The sequence below is a fragment of the Denticeps clupeoides genome, chromosome 20 (genome assembly GCF_900700375.1).
Source record: "Denticeps clupeoides chromosome 20, fDenClu1.1, whole genome shotgun sequence".
Taxonomy (NCBI): domain Eukaryota; kingdom Metazoa; phylum Chordata; class Actinopteri; order Clupeiformes; family Denticipitidae; genus Denticeps; species Denticeps clupeoides.
In genome coordinates this window covers 13,584,951-13,606,469 of record NC_041726.1, presented here as the reverse complement: position 1 = coordinate 13,606,469, position 21,519 = coordinate 13,584,951, and the positions used below count along the sequence as shown (strand labels likewise).

The 21,519-nt window shown below is 40.6% G+C and overlaps 1 protein-coding gene across 8 annotated transcripts in view; it reads right to left on the bottom strand.

Moving 5' to 3' along the window:
- Positions 1 to 2,052: 2,052 nt before the first annotated feature.
- celf3a (cugbp, Elav-like family member 3a) overlaps positions 2,053 to 21,519 on the bottom strand; it is a 32,820-nt gene continuing 13,353 nt past the window's right edge. For 2 of the 8 annotated variants that reach the window (XR_003743352.1, XR_003743354.1), the window contains exons 11-13: positions 20,844 to 20,911; positions 18,922 to 19,371; positions 18,216 to 18,349 (exon numbers count right to left, since the gene is read on the bottom strand). Coding sequence is in view for 4 of the 8 variants with exons in the window: in XM_028964542.1 (XP_028820375.1) it covers positions 5,324 to 5,451; positions 5,591 to 5,734; positions 5,925 to 6,038; positions 6,280 to 6,339; positions 6,432 to 6,581; positions 6,661 to 6,805; positions 7,524 to 7,667; positions 8,358 to 8,437; positions 10,575 to 10,703; positions 11,264 to 11,312; positions 17,643 to 17,725; positions 18,072 to 18,216 (1,371 nt within the window). In the remaining 4 variants the exon portion in view is untranslated. Of the gene's footprint in view, positions 2,605 to 4,495; positions 4,596 to 5,314; positions 5,452 to 5,590; positions 5,735 to 5,924; positions 6,039 to 6,279; positions 6,340 to 6,431; positions 6,582 to 6,660; positions 6,806 to 7,523; positions 7,668 to 8,357; positions 8,438 to 10,574; positions 10,704 to 11,263; positions 11,313 to 17,642; positions 17,726 to 18,071; positions 18,350 to 18,921; positions 19,372 to 20,843; positions 20,912 to 21,519 lie in introns of those variants that run through there. The other 6 variants (XR_003743355.1, XM_028964542.1, XM_028964544.1 and 3 more) reach the window with 6 other exon arrangements.

The window sequence follows — 21,519 nt, the reverse complement described above, 5'->3', positions numbered from 1 at the left end:
AGGGATGGGCTTTTAACTCAAAACCGCCCGCCAAAAAATCCTTTCATGTACCTTCGCAGCGTTCCAGAATGTTAACTAGCTTGTTACTTTGGCGGTATGAGAAGGTTGAGGTCAGCCGAGGTGACCTTTTAATTAAGGCCCCTGTTGTCGTGCGTGCTCTGGCATCAGAAGAGCCATGGCGAGTATTTGTCTTTACAGAAGGATAAATGAGATTGGGCCTTAATATGGATTTAAGAATGAACTCTGAACCTGTATTACATTTACGGCATTTATAAAACGCCCTTGTCCAGAGACTTACAATCAGCGGTTACAGGGACAGTCCCCCACCTGGAGACACTCAGGGTTAAGTGTCTTGCTCAGGGACACAATGGTAGTAAGCGGGATTAGAACCTGGGTCTTCTGGTTCATAGGCGAGTGTGTTACCCACTAGGCTACTACCACCCCATATGTATGGAGGATAGAATGTAATAGCACAAACTGTCTAAAATGCCCAGGTTATTTCAGGTCTCATTTGCTTACAAAACAGTTCAAAAGTTTAGGATCATTTACTAATGTCCTTGTTTTCCCTGTGGAATTTTTTTTTACATGTTTTATTGCTGCTTTAATCAATGCAAATGTTTTAAGCTCTACTAAAATAATGTGTTGAATGAATGAAGCTTTTAAAGTGACAGACTTGGGTTAACAAACACATCATTCCAAGACTAATTGTTGCTGATAAAGTTCCTGTCTACCTTTATGAAGCTATTCCATCATTAACAGACACTTTGTCTGGACGGAGTAAAGGGCCCTAAATGTATGAACTGTATTGTATGTTGGTTGACATTTAATCTATTTTGTTTAAATGTTAAACATAACATATTTCTCTTCATAATTATTTCTTCAAATGGCTGTTGAACAAGTGACAATGACCAATTGAAAACCATTCCTGCTTTTTTTCCTCTAGAGGTCACTACACCACTGTTTCAAAGCGCTTTTCTTTTAACACGTTGCGCATTTTCTATTCACAGAATCCTGTACCACAATATTATTATAGTATTGTCACTTTCCATAACCGCTTAATCCTACCCAGGGTCGCTGCTGCAAGGGCCCATCCCGGATCACTGGGACTCCGTATCATAGAAGTTCATAGTTGATGAAATGTGAAAGTGAAGTTTTGTCATTGTGAAACACAGCATAGCACACGGTGACTGAATGAAATGTGTTCTCTGCTTTTAACCATCACTTGGGGCGAGCAGTGGGCAGCCATGACAGGTGTCATGGCTGAGTGTGTGGGGATGATGCTTTGCTCAGTGGCGGTGTTGGGAAGGTTACTTTTAAAATGTATTTCGTTACAAATTACAGAATACATGCCCCAAAATGTAGTTTGTCACGTATTCCGTTAAGTTACTCAATGTGAGTAAAGTATTCTGAATACTTTGGATTACTTAATATATTGTCATGCTTTTTACAACTACATGAATGTAGCAATCACTGGCACCTCAGTGGCACCTTGGCATGTCAGGATTTGAAATATGGGTCTGTTTCCTTACCCGCCCAAAACTACTATTTACAGTATTTCAAATGATAATATACTACATTAGGAGTAGTTTCCCCCCAAAAAACAAATAGCATATAAAATAGGATGTGATTGCGTGTATGGAGGTGACTGACTCTGTATCATTTATTTGGGTATGCATTTTTACAGAACTTGAGAACTAAACGTCAATATCACAGCATGTAATTAAATAATTTTGCAGATCATAGTTGCAGTGTTGTGTCTCCCGGACAAAAAAAAACAAAAAAACACCCTCAACAAAGATCCCTGCATTTTGACATGATTGAAGAGTTCTGTTTATTTTAAAAGTCCATTATGCCCCCAAATCTCAATCATTAATAATGACATTTACATTTGGTTAATCTGATCAGCCGATGAATACTGAAAAGAAATAATACAAAATTCTGGGTCATTCTGGGGCAACACAGCAACATTTCTTTGTGGGTTCTAATAAGGCAATGGTGTTTGCTTTCTGGTTGTTCACACTCTATCAAGCACAGAAAGAGAACCAAAGCAAACGGATTTAAAGATTTTTATTGAGTTTTATTTGTAAACAGCAGTTGAATAAAATAAAGAAAAAGTGTTTTTTAAATAATTAAATAGTCTGGACATAAGATGTCTAACCTACGTATGTGAATAAATGGACTTCAATAAGAACAAGTCCAAACAGTAAAAAAAAAAAAAAGATAATAACAATAATAATAATAATATCTTAAAAATGTTTGATTTCATTTTAAAACATGATATATGTACAGCGAAATATTTTAAATAGTTTGTCCCGTCCCAGTCCCTGTTCTCAGTCATTTCATAAATTGATAAATCTAACTGTACAGCCTCACAAACAATAATCCATCATTTTAATCTCCACACTCCGTGCCCTTCAGGCTCCCTCTGTACTTGTTTTTAGATATACTGATTAGGTTCTGAATAGAGATCTTGGTCCTATGCAATAAGCAGTAGTATGGGTCTGCCCTGGCAGAGCAGTTGGTCCCATGTTTAAATCTCAACAGTAAACAGCAGAATAAAATTAGGACGCCCCTTAACTGACATCATGATTCAGCCACGTTTTCCTAGGACAACGAGAGAAAGAAAGAGAGAGAAGGGGGGAAGAAAGACAATAAGACATGAATAAATTCACACAGATGTTGGTTTGAAACTGCACACTGACCCCAAAATTTGTTTGCTGAAGGTCCCCATGTGTCTTAACCACGGGTGGTCATATAAAATAATATTATAATAGTATTTACAACACTGAATGAAATCTCAAATTTGACAGCTACACCTGAATTTGGTCGCAAACAAACGTTAAGGTCTGTGTGTATTTTCACAGTAACACGGGAACGTGACTATCGTTGGAAATGCATTTCACAGGCCACTGAAGGTGAGTTGCTAAGAAATGCACAGATAAATAAAACTGCCCAACACGTTGTTGATGCAAAATTACATTCTGCTTACCATTCTTTCATGCATTTCACTGAGCAAATAATTCATTTCAATTTTATCATTTTCACATTTGCATCTCAATATTGGGACTAGTTTATTACCCTTGGCAATGGAGCAGCAATCTATTCATGTATTGTTGTCTTTTTGTACAAACCATGAGCAGCAATGGTTTTTTTAAAAATCACATTCAGGGCTAAATAACAGCAAACAAAAAGTGAATACTATATGTAAAAAATTATGTTACAAGGTCAATATGACACTTAAAATGACACCCTGTACTAAATGTGCTCATCTGTAACTGCTATGTTAACCCATAACGGCTCTCTTTCTCTCGTGTGTGTGTGTGTGTGTGTGTGTGTGTCTGTGAGAGAGTCTTTACAACTAACTATTACTACAAAATTGCAAAAATATATCTGTGTTGTGGTAAATCTATAGGGATTGCTGCTGCACACCCATGGGCAGTTGTTTGTAAAAACCTTTGCATTTTTGTTTTATTCATGTTTTATTCATTTAACTCTCTATGAATGTGGATGTACTGGGTCTTTTGGGAAACGTATTTCTGGCAAGCAAACATCTCCAACATGCACCATAGGAATTCTGGGTTCCACATACTAATATTTAGATTTGCATTATCCAAAAGGCCAAATAAGTGGTTGAAAATGTTTAAGTTTCTTTTCTGTTTAGGTTTGTACACATCCCAGAATTCTTACAGAGGAATGCTGTTCTTGGGTTGGCAATACAAGTCACTTATCACCTTGACAACCACAAACCAGCACCTCAAACCTCGGAGGTTTGAGATATAGAGAAAGTATCCCTCTAGCAGACCAACTGAAACACACAGCCAGTAAATCACACATTCACACACACACACACACACACACACACACACACACACACACACACTTCTTTCCAAGCAAAACATAAATTCCCACAGAGATTCTTGCTTGATCTCGCTCATACACCATCCACACATACCCTCTCTCTTGCTCTGCACAAAACAGCATATCCAGGTTTTCCAAAAAACAACCACACTGAAACCCCCACATTTATATTAACTAAAACACAACCCAACTAAACAAGGGAGTTTAGAGAAGAAATAGAAATCATGACCAACAAAACACAGAGGGAACTGATCAAAAACAAATTCTGCCATAAATACATATATATATATTGAACACACATACATATATATATATATATATATATGTATTTGGAAGTGTATTTATATTAAATGCACTGTTAAACAGAAAAAATGTTTAAGTTATGTTTAAGAAATAATGTTTTTTTCATTGTACATTATAATCTAATTAAAATCATAGTTATTGATCAGTATAAACAGAACAAAAAATAGAAAATCACAAGGCACCAAACACAAGTTTATGGTCACCACAGCAACCTGCCATGCACCCTTTCAGCATGGTGGATGCAGAGGCAATGCCCCAAACACAAAATTGCTATTGGCAACCATCACAGGCAATAGATATCGCCACAGCAACCAACACAGGCCAATCAACTTACAAAATGTTGTGAGAGGAAGAAGGGGGGGAAGCTTTATTGGTTGCTAGGTAACTGCCTTAGCGACGGGGTCTCCACGTGCTTTATGATTGGAGAGGACAGCCTTGGGGTGTGGTATGATGGGGTTGGATTGTTTTTTTTTTTGTTGTTTGTTTGTTTTCAGAAAAATGGACAAAATGACAGCACAAAAACAATAAAATCAAAAGTAATTAATGATGTATTAACAGCATTGATGCTATTCCGTCAATGTAATACTGTTATGGTTATCAGTAGAATCAGAAAACTGATTCTGCACCAATTCTAAAAACGGTTACATTTGCATGGGTTACTTGTATCTGTATTTAAATATTAAAATTTTTTATTATTAAATTTTTTTCACAGACTCTCATCCAAGCTAAAAATGTAACAATAACACAATAAAACAGTGGAAGTGTTGATACATACTTGTTGACAAAAACAATTGCAGCATTGCAATATAAAGATGGATTTTGAGGGAACAAAACCAAGATTTGTTTTTGTCTTTGAACACCACATTATGAAATGGCAACAGACATTTAGACATATGCATTATGGAATTTTTATTGTTTTATTGCATAATATCTCTTTCCTATGGGTAGAATAACATCCAAACAATTAATTAGTGGATGTTATAAATAAATATTTATATATAATGCCTGAACCTGGAAAGATATTATTTAGATATGGCCAAGCAAAGGAAGAAAGTAATTAGTAAATGAATAAAAACAGCAATCTTATGTTAACCTCCACCTTTCCCTGTTGTTGTACTGTAATTTTCCATTAGCAGAAGAAAACATGGTTTACCTCTCACTCTCAGTAGGGCCGGTTGGCATCTTTAGGCCGCTTCAGCTGGACCTTGAGCCTTTTCATGCCGATCTGGAAGCCGTTCATGGCTTGGATGGCAGCCTGAGCACTTGCGGGATTATCAAAGCTCACAAAGCCTGGAAATAACAACAATACAGAAGCACAATGGGCATAAGACCTCAACCTTTTTTAGACATCATCATTTTAATATCTCTGGGCATTTTGCAGAATTGTTTCTAATGCTATCTGTCCCATGACTTTCACTTGATTCCTCACCAAAGCATTTGCTCTGGTTGGTGGCACGGTCCACAAACACCTTGGCTGAGATCACGTTCCCGAAAGGCAAGAACATCTGTAGCATCTCAGAGTCTGTAAACTCTTGGGGAAGGTGATAAATGAAGATGTTGCATCCTTCTGGACCTGAAAAGAAGGAAAAAGAAAATGAGAGATACTGTGATAGAAAAGGAACAAAAAGGAAATACAAAACAGAAGTTATTATGGTGTGAGGTACAAATGCTCATGTTTCACTAAACCCTACAACGACATGCTATACAGAGAGAATAGAAAATGTAATTGGGACAGAATGACCTTAAAAACATAATTAAAGTACCCTCACGCTGTTGCAGTTGCTGAGGCTGCTGTGGCTGTTGAGGTTGCTGGGCAACAAGGGCCGGCTGATGCGGGAAGGGCTGGCCGACCAATCCGTACGCAGCTGGGTAAGTGGCTGTCAAAATAAATGAGACAGATGCACGTCAGGCCGTTGGTTTCTGGCTCTTCCCCAGCATAATTTGTAAAACCATGTACTGCTGGTGCGTCAAACCACAAACTTAAACTTCTCACACGAAGCAGTGAAAATATTCCCGTTTCTATGCGAGAATCTTCTGATAGAACACATGTTGCCTTTTCAGAGCATATTGACTTCTTGATCATAGATCAATAATAAGAACAGTAACAAAGTGCCATACCAGTGTAGTGCTGCATTCCTGTGTATGCCTGTTGAAGAGGATCCAGGGCTGGACTCTGAGCTGCACAGGATTGACAGAATATTACAATATAATAATAAATGATTTGATGCTGTGTAATATTACATGACAACAACAATAGACAGGAGTCTGACCTTGATAAGGATGGACCCCATTGGTATACAGTGTTTCAGTGGCTGACTGCCCGTTGGGCGGTGCCGGAAGTGCTGTGTAGCTATTAACTGCGATTGGTGGAGGCAGGGCAGCCACGGGTGTGGCTGCAATGGCAGGGGGCGTGCTGGTACCTGTCAGGAGGAAACACCTTACCACACATTCCAATATTTAAAACGTATTGTTCAAAGGAAGAGCCAGAGGCCACCCCACCTGAGGAAGGGGTGATTGATGCAATGGGTGTGGCTATGATGCCGCTTGGGTTGAGAGCCGCCAGCTGCTGCATCTGCATGGCCGCCACTGTCGCCACGGGAGACAAATATGCAGACTGGGCCACCAGAGCTTGCTGCTGAACCAGCTGGAGAAAGACATTCATGAGCAATACTAACAGACTGTAGTCTAGGTGTGTCAGTGAGTGTATGTATGTCTGAAAATTAAATCAATTATTATTAAATACATAATACAAAGATCCAAGTTAAATCGACAACTTGTTGCTCTGTGTGCAAATATAAACATTACTATGGAATTAGAAACATTTTTAATTCATTCTGAAATATTGAACTAGAAGTGAGAGAGAGGTGCTACTGAGATCCCAAGATGCCCGTTGTGGCTTTAAGAACAGGCAGTAATTTCTAGTTCTAATCTCGCAACTGGTGGTAAAGTAAACAACAAAATCTTATCTGTTTTTTGAGTTATTAGGCTCACTGCAGAATTCATTTGCAGATAAGATAAGCAGGAGCGCAATAAAGAAACTGTCATTCACGTATCAGTGTAACATTTGTATTGCATCCCTTCACAGAAATAAAAATAAAAGCAACACATCAAACTAGTATAAAAAAATTACTCAAATTCCTGTTATTCATTGTTCAACATTTTCTATGTATAACAATTATAAGAAAATGCAACATTTTCACTAAAGAACACTGTATATAATCTATAGCTTTATTTCTGAGAATGTGAGTAATTTCTGAGATTTAAACTCTTTGTGTAATTAAAGACGGGTGGGGCCTTTTTTTTGTCTTGTTTTGTGTGCTTGGTGAATTTCACTTTTGCACCCACTGCCAAAATGTACTCACAGCCTGGGTGTAGGCGTTGTAGGCACCGAGGTGGAGGCTCATGGGACTGATGATTCCAAGTTGAGAGGCCACCTGCTGCATGCGCCGAATGCCCCGCTCCTTCTCGGTGTCTGCAAACTTCACAACCAGGCTGGATGATGCGCCCTGTGTGAGGAGAAAACAAAAAAACTTTAACCCTTATTTTATCAGACAAGGCACAGTTTCGTATTTCTAAATGTCAAAAAAAGAAAAGAGAGTGATCAAACAAACATTAATAATGACACAGAATTAAAATATTTGCAATTATTTGCAATGAAAAAGGTGTTTGGCAGATGAGCTTCAAAGATTTTTTGCCATGAATTCAATTTACAGGCAGCAGTAGACGAGTTCTACAGAAGTCAAAAGTGATTATTAATGGGGGCATTAGAAACAAAACAAATAACTAAATGATATTCAGACAGAAGACTAGTGGGTAAGACACCCACCTGTGAACCAGAAGACCACAAAGTCCCAGGTTCAAACCCCACTGTGTCCCTGAGCAAGACACTTTACCCGGAGTGTCTCCTGGGTGACTGTCCCTGTAACTACTGATTTTCAATCACTGTGGATGTCTGATAAATGCTGTAAATATAAATACGGAGTTTCTGGAGTGTTCCTTTGCTAGAAATTCTTTATATTGTATACCTATAGTAAAATTAAGGAAATTTTACAAGAAAATTTAAGGGACTAATTTTGTTTTAAAAAAAAAAAGTTTTGAGTAAAGAAATTAAATATAAAAATTTTCCCTGTTTTATACTTTAGGCCTTCAAAAAGTGAGAGTTTGCAAGTGTGTGAAAGAGGGAAAGAGACACTGACCGGAAGTGTACGGCTGCCATGCAATGTGCTGATTGCTGCCTGGGCTTCAGCATTGCTCTGGTACTTCACAAATGCACATCCTGCAAATGCAAAATGCATTATAAGACTCAGGAGACAAACACACTCAAATATCCACCTAATATGAATCACTCACAAAAAGAATAATTCACCATTCGTTACAAGGCCAACACACCATGGAAAACAAAAAAGCAAAAAAACTCATCTATTGCTTCATCATTAGCCACCACACACATGACATCCATCACCATGTGATGGTGGCCTGTATGGACCCATGTGCTATTAGCCTTAATCCATAGGAGACCATAATACAGTTAATCAACAGTACCCCTGTAAGCATATTAACCGTCCAATATGCAATGTGTCCCTAATAAGAAACCCAAGATCACACCTTTGACACACATCATTGGACCAGAAAGGCTACAGCTCTGCATATCGCTTACCCTGGTTTACCTCACTGAATTCAGGAACTGTAGCATTATTAAATAAATAAATCACTATATTACTGGAGTTCAATCCAATTTGGCATTTTTGAAAATGTTATCATACTCATTAAAGGTGCAACACTTTTGATTTCAACTTTTTGATTGAAACTCCATCAAGTGAAGTTAGGTGAAGTGATTGGCCTTGTGGTTAAGGAAGCAAACCCGTAATTAGAAGGTTGCTGGTTCAAATCCCAAACCACCAAGGTTCGCTTCGCTTCGACACTGAGCGAAGTAAAGTCCCCACACTCAAAGGGTCACTATGTGCACAGCACAATTTTCATTGAATCACAGCAACCACGGCATACATTTAATCACACATTTAACAGGTGATCAGTGTGCAGCCATGAAAGGCATCCGGGGAGCAGTGTGTGGGGACGGTGCTTTGTTCAGTGGCACCTTGGCGGACCGGGATTACGGGTCCGCTTCCTAACCCGTTATACCACCACAGCCCCACAAATTGGGGGCAGAAAAGCTGTGAACCCTAATCTAAAAAAACAAGAAAATGTGCTGAGCCAAGCTAGTAACAGTTAGTATATTAAAAAAAATAGCACTAGTGTCTCAGCAAAGAAATCTCAGTTTTAAGATGTTAATAAGGAAACTACGTGCTGTCAGTACCCAGTCTGTGCTGGCTGAACTGAATACTTAGATGCAGAGCAGGTACTGACAGTGTTATTTTCCAGTCCAGGAGGTAAGAATAAACCCTAAAGGAAGAGCTACACCTTTCTCAGTATCCTCTCAGGTGGTACTGAGGACAAACGTGACACTACAGTAACTCACTGTCATTGTTATTGCAAGACAGGACTAGCTGGTTAGCACACAACACACCGCATTGACATAAAAACAATTCTTTCTTCACCTTCCGTTTATGTGCATTTAAAAAGCAGAACTCACAACAAAGAAATACATCCTGACATCGTCTAATGTGGTTTGCAAATGACACTGTAATATGCCACCTCTAATCATTTATGGCCCAGGGGGTAACCTTCATTGTCATGTTTTAAAAAGGCCAAACCGTCCAAACTAGACTCTGGTTTGTGGTGGCCTCTTTTTGCCCTTTGAGAATATTGTATTTCTATCCTTCTATTATTCCATCATGAGTAGATTCACTTTCTAAATGCTGTGCGTATGGTCGTTGTTTTGTGCATGCAACTGAGTGATGAAGGCAGCCTTGTGTGTCTGCAGCATGAACTGATATTGTTCAGAGCTTCTTGTTAAAGCTCACTGGTTAAAACAAAAGAACGCATCTCTATACTTAGATACACAATCATTTTACTATGTGATTGTCCCATCTTGCTAACATTTTGTGGCCTTTGTTTAATAGTCTGGTTTTTGGGTATGACGATTTGGACAATCCTCAGTATGCTTCAAAATAGCGGTGACACACTGGTGAGGAACCTATAAAATACTATGCAACAAGGCTAACACCCAAATGATTTGTCTCCTTCTATATTGTCTTAATATAATCAAGTGAACATGGATAAATATTGGTGCAAAAATCTAAATCTGGCAATAAATTAACCCCACTTAATACCATTGCGTCCCTGAGCAAGACAACTGAGTGTCTCCAGGGGGACTGTCCCTGTAACTACCGATTGTCACTCCGTGATAAGGGAATTTAGGAGGATCATTTTGCCGATGGTGAGGTTTCAACTGTTATCTCAGGCAAAGGGAGCTTTGAGTTTCTTTCACTGAAAAGGAACAGTCTGGACGTTACCCTTGCTGGTGCCATCAGGCCCTCTGAGCACAGTGCACTCCTCAATGCTGCCGAAGGGCTCAAACATCTTCCTCACGTCACTGTCAGACTGCTGTTTACCCAGCATGCCCACAAATAACTTCCTGTCTTCTGGGTAGAAAGGGAAGTGGAGAGAGAAATAGACAGACAGGAAGACAAAGAAGACATGGATGACGGACACACGAGAGGAAAGGTTAACACTTGAGGAGAACACAGTCCCACCAGCCCATACCACCCCTCATCACCAACAGGGGGCAGTAACCCACTATCTGAATCTGGATCTACAGCACATTTCATGCACAGATGCTGTCAGCTTTCATAAGCAACCCAGATTTAAATGTCAAAGGTCGTTTTCATTAAGGTCTCCGCTGGTTTGCTTTCAGACCACACATCCAGTCAACAGTTTGTCAGACGCGCACAGACGTGCAGAGCAGCACGGGCTTATGTTCTGCAACAAGTTCACATGGCAGTCGCTTAGCGCTCACTGAAATGATTCGAGGGTGCGATGCTGAAAGCTCAGCAGCCATTGCAAAAAAAGATACCAACGATTATCATCAGCAATAATATAACATTAGAACAGTGTAATAAAGACCAGGTTATTTCTATTCATTACATGTAACGGTGGGTAAGTTACTAGGTGAAATGTTGTGTACTGCGGGAGGGTCTCCTACCTCCTCTGCCCTCGCTGTCTGCTGGCTTCACCTGGATGGGGCGGTTCATCTGAAAGACACAGGGAGCAACAAACAAACTATTCCACAGATGCAGAATACGTCCATATGGCCTTGTGACATCTTGCCATTTTGATTACATATTACAAAAATGACAGAAATTATTTCGCTCATAATATTCAGAATCAGGGTTATTATTCTACAGAGCAATATCATAAATGAGAGGATATTACAATAAATGATCATTGCTTGCTTTGTGATCTCTGCTCCTCTTCTCCTTTCATACTGCAATGAGTGAACGTTTGTCTCATCCTTAGTTCTCTCCATTTTGTGTACACTACCACCTAATCCTGCCATTTTTCTGCTCCCTTATTCCGGCCCCCCTCAGACAAGGAACCAAGAAAAGCACACCCCCACACGAGATTGGGGAAGTGATGAGATTAAGAACGCTCGCCGGCTAATCTGGATTACAGTGTCACACAGGATTACCAATGTGAGAGGCCTGGAGAGAGGGGCTGAAGGCTGTACGGTGATAAACAGGAGGCAAAAAAATTTGTAATAATTTAAAAAACAGAGCAAAGCAATAAAGTCATAACATAACATGCTTTTGTAAAACATTTTATGCCACGGTTTTTAGCAAAACAGGGAATGGCACGGAGAAGGTGGACGTGGCCTCAGAAGTCCTGAAGAAGGTTGTATTTATGTACGGTGGTAACATTTGAGGCCCATGGCCGACCGGTTTTCCTCCGAATGATGAGCAAGAAGCTCCACAACAGGAAAGGGTATTGATCGCTTCTCCACATTGCGCGCATACAGCGGGGTTCATACCACACACTCGTGCAGGCTTGCATGGACAGAACGTGATTTCGGCACCTCCTAATAATTCTAATCTGGTCAACCTGAAGATGCTCTGCCAACTGGGATTTAACGGTCACCGCATTCTCAACGTGTGAGAAACAAATCGAATGAACAAGAGCAAGAACACACAGGATCTAGTTAGCATGCAGCCCTTAAGATACAATTACCTCAGTCATTAATATGCCCCTAATGTTCTTTGATATCCTAAATGTAATTAATTATGTGTGTGTGTAAGTGTGTGTGTGTGTGTGTGTGTACGTGCGTGTGTAAAAGGCAGGGCACAAAAGGCACGAGCGCAAGTACAAAGCAGTCATAACGGTGCCACTTCAGGTCGGCACGGCAACCAGCCTCGCACTGGCCCACTGTGACGCAGTTGCCATGGCAACATCGCAACTAGAGCTCCCCAGCAGGTAAACAAGGTTGCCCCAGACAACTCAGGCGAGAGGAAGAAAGGGGGAAAAAAAAGGACTGAGTGAGAGTGGTACATGAAAGAAGAAGAAGAAGATATATATATATATATAAATGTGTTTCATGTAAAATATAATGTAATATAATATAATATGTATTTGAATTATTTCTGTATGAATGTCTCAAGATGGGTTTTTCCCTGAATTTAAAGACTGGCATTTGATGTCGACACGCATCAGAGTATTTTTGGCACAAGATCCACACACTCGCACATCCCCCACCCCCCACCACACACACACACACACACACACACACATAATCTTTCGCTGTTCTACGGAGTGGGATTTCAGGGGGATTATGGGATATTAAATCCATAGATTATTCAATCAAATCAAATTCCTTCCCCCACCTCATTCCTTCCCCCAGAGCCTACACCTTTATTTATCTCTCTCTTACACACACACACACACACACACACACACACACACACACACAGTATTGCATATATAATGCAGTGAATATGCAGATTTGTATAATTTTTTTTTTTATACATACAGGAGTCTATGGGCATCCTGTCTCTGTCTTTTTCTCAGTCACTCGATCATGGTCCGGCATTGCTGAGGGTGTGACACACTCCTGACACACTCATCATTCTACTCACAGCACACACCCCAACCCTACCTCACTCGCATACTCTACAGACACGCAAAACACACCCTACTCTAGCTCTTACCAGGCAGCAATGTGTCTTAAGGGCCAATTGTGTTGTTTTTAAATGTAATCGGAAATTTCCATGATTGCTTCTTCCAATTCACACGACCGACTGAAGACGAGCGAGGGAGTTATGGAGTGTGTCACGATTTTGACAGTCTGACAGACAAAAAGGAAAAAACATGCAGATACAAAAAAAAAAGTGTTTCAGCCTTTGTGTATGTCAGTACACAAAGACTGTTCTCTCTTTGTGTAGTGTGTGTGTGTGTGTGTGTGTGTGTGAGAGAGAGAGAGAAACATCCCCACCCAATCCTTCAGCAAGGTGCTGGTCATCACATGGCACTGCGTTACCTAGCAACCAGGCATCCCTCATCCCCCGTGGTTGCCAGGCAATGGGACCCGCGACCGTAATCAACCCGCTGCCTCAGTAGCCACTCTCCCTTCCTCTCCCCTCTCGACATCCACCCAACCCCCTCTGCCTCTGTCTTTTTCTCTTTCTTTCCATTTCTCTCCCATACGTACGCAGGACAAAGATAACAGATAACAGACCGGCACAGAAGGAGCAGAAATGCCAAACTCATCTACATTCATGTACACACATCATCCGAGCCACACCCCACCCACCGCCACCAGGCTTCTGGGCCTCATCACCCTCTTGTCCTCTGCTTTCAGCTGTCCCTTATTCAAAAGACACCACCTACCCTTCACTGCTTGATGAGGAAAAATCAATTGTGCACACAGTGAATGGCATTTACACCTTCTTACCAGTAGAGACCAATAATCAATAATCAATTAACTCACTAATTAACGCCACTGGCCCTTAAGATCGCAAGCCAAAGCGTTCAGTCCAGCAGGCTCTATAATTCTAAGGATCCGTACGGGGGGGACATGTCTGCATTTGTGTTAATACAGCCAATCAGTGGTCCCTCACAAGGTGGAGACAGAATGTCCCAGGGTCTTTATGGAAGTGCTGTGGCTTTGTTGAGACAGATGGTTCCTCCCCAAAGTGGAATTAAAGGAGAACGGCAAAGCTATAATTTAATGCAGAGACAACCGTTATGGGAAACTCTCTCCAGAGCCTTGGGGGGCTACACGTCACCTTCCAGAGTCCAGACTCTCCAAATGCTCAGGAAATCAGGCATGATTAGGTCATTAAAGAGACATTCCACACATCTTATGGCCAGCCTATGGATGTTCATATAACTAATATATCTGAAAGAACAACTCCATATGTGAAATGTTCAATACTAGCAGTACAGTACTTGTTCCAACCATTTCCACTGTGCAGACATACACAAAAAAGGCCAAAAAATAATTTCGGTTTTACACACCAAAAAAAACAAAAATGGCAACAATGTAGCAGCTGTTGCTAAGCAACATAATGCTGCAAGTAGGCAGGTAGGTACGGATGCTTATCACTTGTTTTTTTGTGACCAGTAGCACAAGGTAAATAAGTTGGTAAATGAACTGCGAGACATCAGCACGCCTAAAAGGCCTCCCGGCCAATCACAGCATGAGGACGGAACTAACAGCAGTTACATATTCTGCTAAAGCTAACGTTGTTAAACACTTCCATTATTTGAGAAGTGTTATCAAATCATGTAAATGTTGACATTTTAAACCACCCCCAACCTCCATTCTAGGTTTTTAATGGTGGAAAAAAAAATAGTAACTGGGTTTATGTAGCATCTAAATGACAACAATTACTTTGGTACTATAAACTCTATTTAAGAGGCCTTACGGTTGTCGTTAACTAGACATTCATCAGGCCGTTTAAATGTTGCCAGTTTGTGTCCTTTTTGAGTGTTAATCATAAAGCTGGCATGCGTACGCACACACAATTTTTTTTTTTTTTTTACTAACAGATGTCTGTATTTAAGCTGATGGTTGCACCCCCAGCAAACCCCAATCTTTAGCCCTTTCCCCCTAAAGCCCACCCACTGTTCATTATGTCAAACTTTCATTCATTTCTCACCCCACCTCCCCCATTTCATTCATCTGTCCAATCTCTCTTTAATTAAACCCCCCTCCCCTCATCATCTTCTCATCTAGCTAGGGCTGCCTTCACATCCAAATCAAGGCGCCATGTTCAGCCATGTACTGTACGGAGAATATCGGGATAATCTGCACTATACGTCCGGTAGGCCACAAACCCAGGTGTTTCTAAAGGAATATGAAATAAAACGAACAAAAAACAGACATCCCCCTAAACATAGTAACATTGATATGGCCAGGATTCCCAAAAGAGTGTGGCGAATCAGTGCAAGGAGTCACATTGGCCGGCGATATCATTATATACATCTGAATGACTGAATGGGTCGGGCCTAATTAGAGTGGTTCAATCTGGGAACAAGTCTGTTTCTTTATCTGCCAACACACACAATCCATCCCCCTCTCTGAGTCCAAACACCTGCCTTCCCCTCCCCCACACCACAGCATCATATAGCGGCTCCCCGACACAAACACACCACATTTACTCCATTGCTGCAAGCGCTTTTCTTTAAAGCATCATTTCTGCGCAAACCGCGGATTAATCTTCCATCGCTGACATTATATTTTAATGCCTCCTTCTCCTGACTGAATGGCTAGAACATCCTCCTACTGAGAGGGAGCAAAGAAAACCCTGAAAAGAGAAAAGCACATACATCCAAACATTACATTACCTCACTATAACTAATACTTACTTACATTTCAATTTGTGCATTTCTCCACGCAACAAATGCCGCAAAGAGCCTCGCACGAGCCGAACACTATCACTCCCTCACACAAAAAATGAGGGACGTACACGAAATTGTTAAGACATAAAATAAATATTCAAATCTCACAAAGCACTATGAAGTTTCACCACAATTTCAGATTTTTTCCTTTCAATATCACAATTAAGTACAATATTCAATAAATCAATATCCTCTAGTGTAAAATGCCCAAATTAGATCATACCAATAAAAGACACTGGGTTTGAAGCTTTGGACGTTTTTAACGAGGTTAGCGCATTCACATTAGTTTCATGTTAGTCATTGAATTTAGTAAACTCAACATGCACGTCAAGATGGCAACAAAATCCATGGGTGCTCACAAAGAGATGAAGATGGGGTTAAAGAAATGCAGTTAAGCAACAAAATTTTGTTGATAAAGGACTGGGAGTCCTTTTCCTTCTGGTTTTCCACTTATTTCCACGCTCAACTATCTCTCTCGTCTTTTCTCCCCTCTCACCTGAAATGAAACACAAGGCCAGGTGCTGCTCCAGTCACACCATCTGTTCGCCACTCGCTCCCTCCCTCCCTCCCTTCATCCCTCACTGATTCTTTCCCTCTGTCTCCGTGTGTATCTGGGCCTTCAGAGGGCAATCATTAAACAGCCACACAAATGAGAGACGTCAGTACTGCACGCAGTGAGAACGAAGCAAAGCACACACCCACACAAAACCAAGATCGCGTCGTTTTACTTGCGACGTAACCTAAAGCCACAGTTGCACTTCAGGCAGTTTACGGTTGTTATAGAAATTTGAAATGTATACATTGCATTTCATTTTTCCAACTGAGCAATGCATACATTTCTATGGCATGCATGAACACAAAAAAAATTCTTAAATCGACAGATACTTCATGTGGATTCTTGTGTCCTTTTCAAGCCATTTTTCTATTATCCTTTCAGGTTGGGAGGGCTGAGAATTGAACACTTGAGGTCTTACGGGGCTTAAGATTGCCAGGTGGGGGGTAATGACAGACGGCTGGAGTGCAGGAGGAAGGAGGAGGAGAAGGATTTAGGGAAGGGGGTACACTGATCTTTTTCCAAAGGTCACCCAGGTCAGACTACTGTCATGCTAATAATGGGATTTGTGCTGGTCGTCTCTGCTCCCTTCACACCGAAATGAATGTTGGCAACAGACATGCACAAACCAGCTCATACACTGAAATGTTAAATTCCCATTCCAAATGTTATCTAATTCAACTTTTTCAACCACAATTAAACCCCTTTTTTAACAAAAACGATTATACAACGTTGTCTGGACAAAAATCTAGACAGACAAAGAATCAAGCCTCTCTCTCTCACTCACTCATAATCCAGGCCCAATTTCATTTTGGAAGCAAGTCCATTATGCTTTTTTTTTTTTTTTTTTAATGCTTCACTCAGAAAGCAGTTTACCTCCCGTCTTTAATGACAGAATTTTAATTCTCCTGCAAAACACAGGTCAGATTTTATATCAAACACTGGAGAAGAGCCACAGGTGGCCGGAGACAGAAACGTCTAACGGACAAACCGCAAAGTTGACCCTCCCGCTGCACTCGTAACGTTAATTTACTATTCCGTGCTTCCATTAAGCAGGAGAGAAATGAAAATGAAGTGAGGTCGCATTTAGATTCTAATGCACATTTATGGACATTTATAAAGATGTAGGACTCACCCCCGGCAGAGTTTTCTGTTCATGCAGTGCATTCTGGGCCTTCAGGGCAGATTCTCTTGCACAGTATGTCAAAAATGCACACCCTATCAAAGATTGGGGGGGGGGAAGTTACATAGAGCCAGTGTGTATTATTAAATTAAATTATGCCTATAGTACTTACACACACAGAAAGATTGTGTAATATAGATAAATAAAATATAAGCACTAAAATCAGCACTGGACTTTTGCTTTCATGATTCGTGGAAATATGGAGCATGCTGAATGTTAGACTTTTTAAGAATAGTCTAGTTTTGCTGGTGATGTAGGATACAAATACTGATGAAATGTGATGAGGCTCCGTTTTGTGACCGTGAGCTGTCAGTTCATATGTATCATTTATGAAACGTATGTAAATCTCTAAAATCAGTCCCAGGCAAATGCCTTTCCCACCTTTGTGCATCCCAGTGTATTTGTCCTTGATCACAGTCAGCTCGTAGATCTTCCCGAACTGCTCGAAGATGGGCTTGAGGTCCTTCTCTTCCAGATTTCGGGGAATCTGGCCGATGAACAGCTTTATCGCGTCGGCCTCCTTCATTGAATCGCTGCGCCGAGGATCAGCACTGGAGAAGAGCTTGGTGGGGATGGGGGATCCTGGAGAGCGTCACCAAGGATGGGTATCAGAAGGATTTCAGAACAATGCTGGAGCAAAGCAACGAAGATGAGCAGACCTGTGGAAAGTAAATAAAAAATAAATGTTCAACATCATTCGATTATTAAAGTTGGGTTCTGAGAAGAAAAAAAAACATTTCATTCATCCAATCAGACAGGTTCAGTGCTGATAATATTTCACTAAATTTGTTTATCATCAGCTTGGCGAAACGTAGGTGAGCGCTCAGAATTAAAGGTACAGTGCCAGTCCTTGGAGAATATTCTAGAGGTCTGTGCCTTCAGAGGAACAAAAGATTCTTCAGTGCACAGTTTGGTGTATTCACGGGTCTCTAAGTAAAAGGCTAAATGAATCCTTGGGGGAATCAGCCCAGGGACAAATGTTTCTATCCTTAAATGCTTTGGGTGTAGCATAAAAATGGCAAATTTTAAATTAGGCACGAAAAAAAAACAAAAAAAAACCCATTATCCTACGTATGCAAAAATTTAGCTTTAATATATTTTTTTTTTCTCAAAATAGAACATTCAGTAATATTTCAAAGTATATGACATTTATGAACAAAGACATCAATAAAAATTTTTTTTAATTTATTGAGTATTTTTATTTAATGTGATATAGAAATGTATACCCTACTTTTCCGTATTTCGTAGCAGTCCTTGGTCCTCTTGTGTTTCTTTTACAGTTTCTCCTTAGAATTTGGGTTAAATTAATAACAGAGTTCAACAGATGTTGACAAGTGCAGCCAGCAGAAAGGAAATTTTTTTAAAAATCGGTCAATCCTCCAGCGTCATCCTCTTGCCTGCCAGGTCTGAGTTCTTCGTCCGCCCCGTCACGTGACGTGGTATTAAAAATAATAATATTACAAGTAGTAGTAATAATAAGGACGCTGGCGCGCTGCCCGTGGGGTTAAAATCTCATAAGCGGGTAGGCGGCCGAGATGCGTCCGCTCCTTTAAAGCGCTGGCGTGGGTCTACAGTCCTACAGCCGGTGTCTTCCTCTGTAGATGCGCGTCCCGCTCCATCCCTCCGTCGGGGTGTGACAAGGCGTGATGTCGCACGGCAGGGAGCGTCTACAAATTCCACCCTCACGGACGAAAACCGAAAGAGCACTCAGAAATAGACAGGATACACTAACTCCTTATCCTCACTGAGTCCAACTTTCTAGAGTTGTCAATAATAAGTGGTGATTATGTTTTAATTCAATCAGTAGGGTTTTTACTTTTTCTCATACACTTTTTGCAAGAAGAAACATTGCTTTAGCCATTAATTCTTCTAATTAAAAAGATAATAATAAATCAATAAGTAAAGCGTGCAGAGTAAAGCGTCCGTATCAAATAAAATTATACATGTAAGTAGTACTACTTGGCCCGTGAGATTTATTCGTTTTTCAACACGCATGACTAATTATTGACTCTCCCTGACATCAGGGACGCAAATCCGCCTTTGTTCTGAAAGGGCTCTGACCGCGGTGCTGAAACGTAAAGCGGGGATCTGAGAGCAGGCTTGCCTTCCATTTGTGTCATTTGAGCTCAGATCAAAACAATGACAACGTGAAATGTCTGTTTAAGAAATAGCGCAAAACAAACACAAATTTTTAAATCGTTCCGCGGTAAATGTTTTTTTTTTTTCGGGTATTACAAACGTATGACGTGTATTTTTCTATGCATGAAGATCAGTTGTTTAAACCAATTTATTATTGCTATTGCAGCTTGCAATGGGCTCTCATTTGCGTGTTTAAAATCCCATAATGCTTTTCGCGCGCTGTTTTTTCATGTCGAATTGTTGCCGCAAGCAGGTGCGTGGGGTGCTTGCTTATCGAATTTTGTGTTCACACGAGTCAAAACGAAGTCGAAAGCACAGGAATAATCACGTCTATGAAAAAAAATGACCCTTAGTGGCCACCATCTGCCGCCTTCCTAAATCCTAATAATCATCACCAAGGCACAACAACAGACAATAACAGATGTTTAGAGCAACCAACCTCACAGCTATCAACCACAGAATAAAAATATTTGCTGATGAACAAATGGGCCTGGTTTAGGCCTCCGTGTTCCAGCACTTGATATTTGCGGTCTGTTGCCAGGGCGCCCCCTAGTGTTTTTTTTTATTAAGCCACCGGCCACGATAGGCAAGCGGTGTTCTAAATTGTTAAAATGGCAACAGGTTCGGCCGACGCGACGGCGTGTCCGGCCTGCTCGGCCTGGTGCGTGAGCCTGGTCGCAAGGAGGAGACGTTCGCATTCAAAGTCACGTCTGCTTGGTGACAGAGACGTGAGTCAGCCCGTCCTCAGCTGTCATTCCCCGCAGAGGAGACGTGCATGCCTGGGTGGAAGGGTATGCGTGTGTGAATCTTTTACAAAAAAAATCGACCTTGGCGAAGGGTAAAAAAAAAAAAAAAAATCTAAAATGCATTGAGCAGACAGCATTCCCTGTTTAAATTGTTTTAATAGGAAACCATACGTGAATGCACAATATATGCAACAAGGATTTTTTTCTTCTTCTTAATTTTATCATAAAGGGTGGACATTTCGAAGGTAGGTGAATGAAGCATGGCTACCTTGAATTGTGAGCGATGAAGAACTGCGTCCTTGGTGCTGCTGGGCAGTCACTTGATATTCACTTTAACTACAGGAAAAGAGGAGAAAGTAATGGTTTAAAAAGGTAAGAAATATTATGGTTCCTTATTATAAAAATAGCCATGAAAGAACAATCTCACAATAAATGGAAATTGCAAGATGCAAGATGAACACAATGGATTAGTGACTTCAGTTCTTCATCGCTGAGTTTAATTCTTTCAACGTTACTCTTGCATACAGAAAAGTCAGCATAACTATTATTTATTTCAGAAAAAAATACAGATAATACTATCAATGATTTCAATCACGAATCAGTGGGCATCTGACCATCTCCCCTCCACTTTAAAGCGAACTCCATGTGAGGGCGTGTCCAGCGGCGTCAACACCCATGTTGCCAGATCAGCTAAATACACGCGACTCCAAAGTTTTCGTCGTTCACATATACGCACTCAGTTCTGAATGCAAATGTGATTATACACAATTATTAAACACACCTATATATTTTCTGATGGCACGCGTTCGGACACTTCCTTTGGTGCTCACAATAAACTGTGGTATTCTACAAACAAGGGTTTAAAGTGACAGATTTACACGCTGCTTGTTGCACTGGAAAGACCTGGCAACCCGAGTGATAAACAAACGCTTAAAAGCGACAGG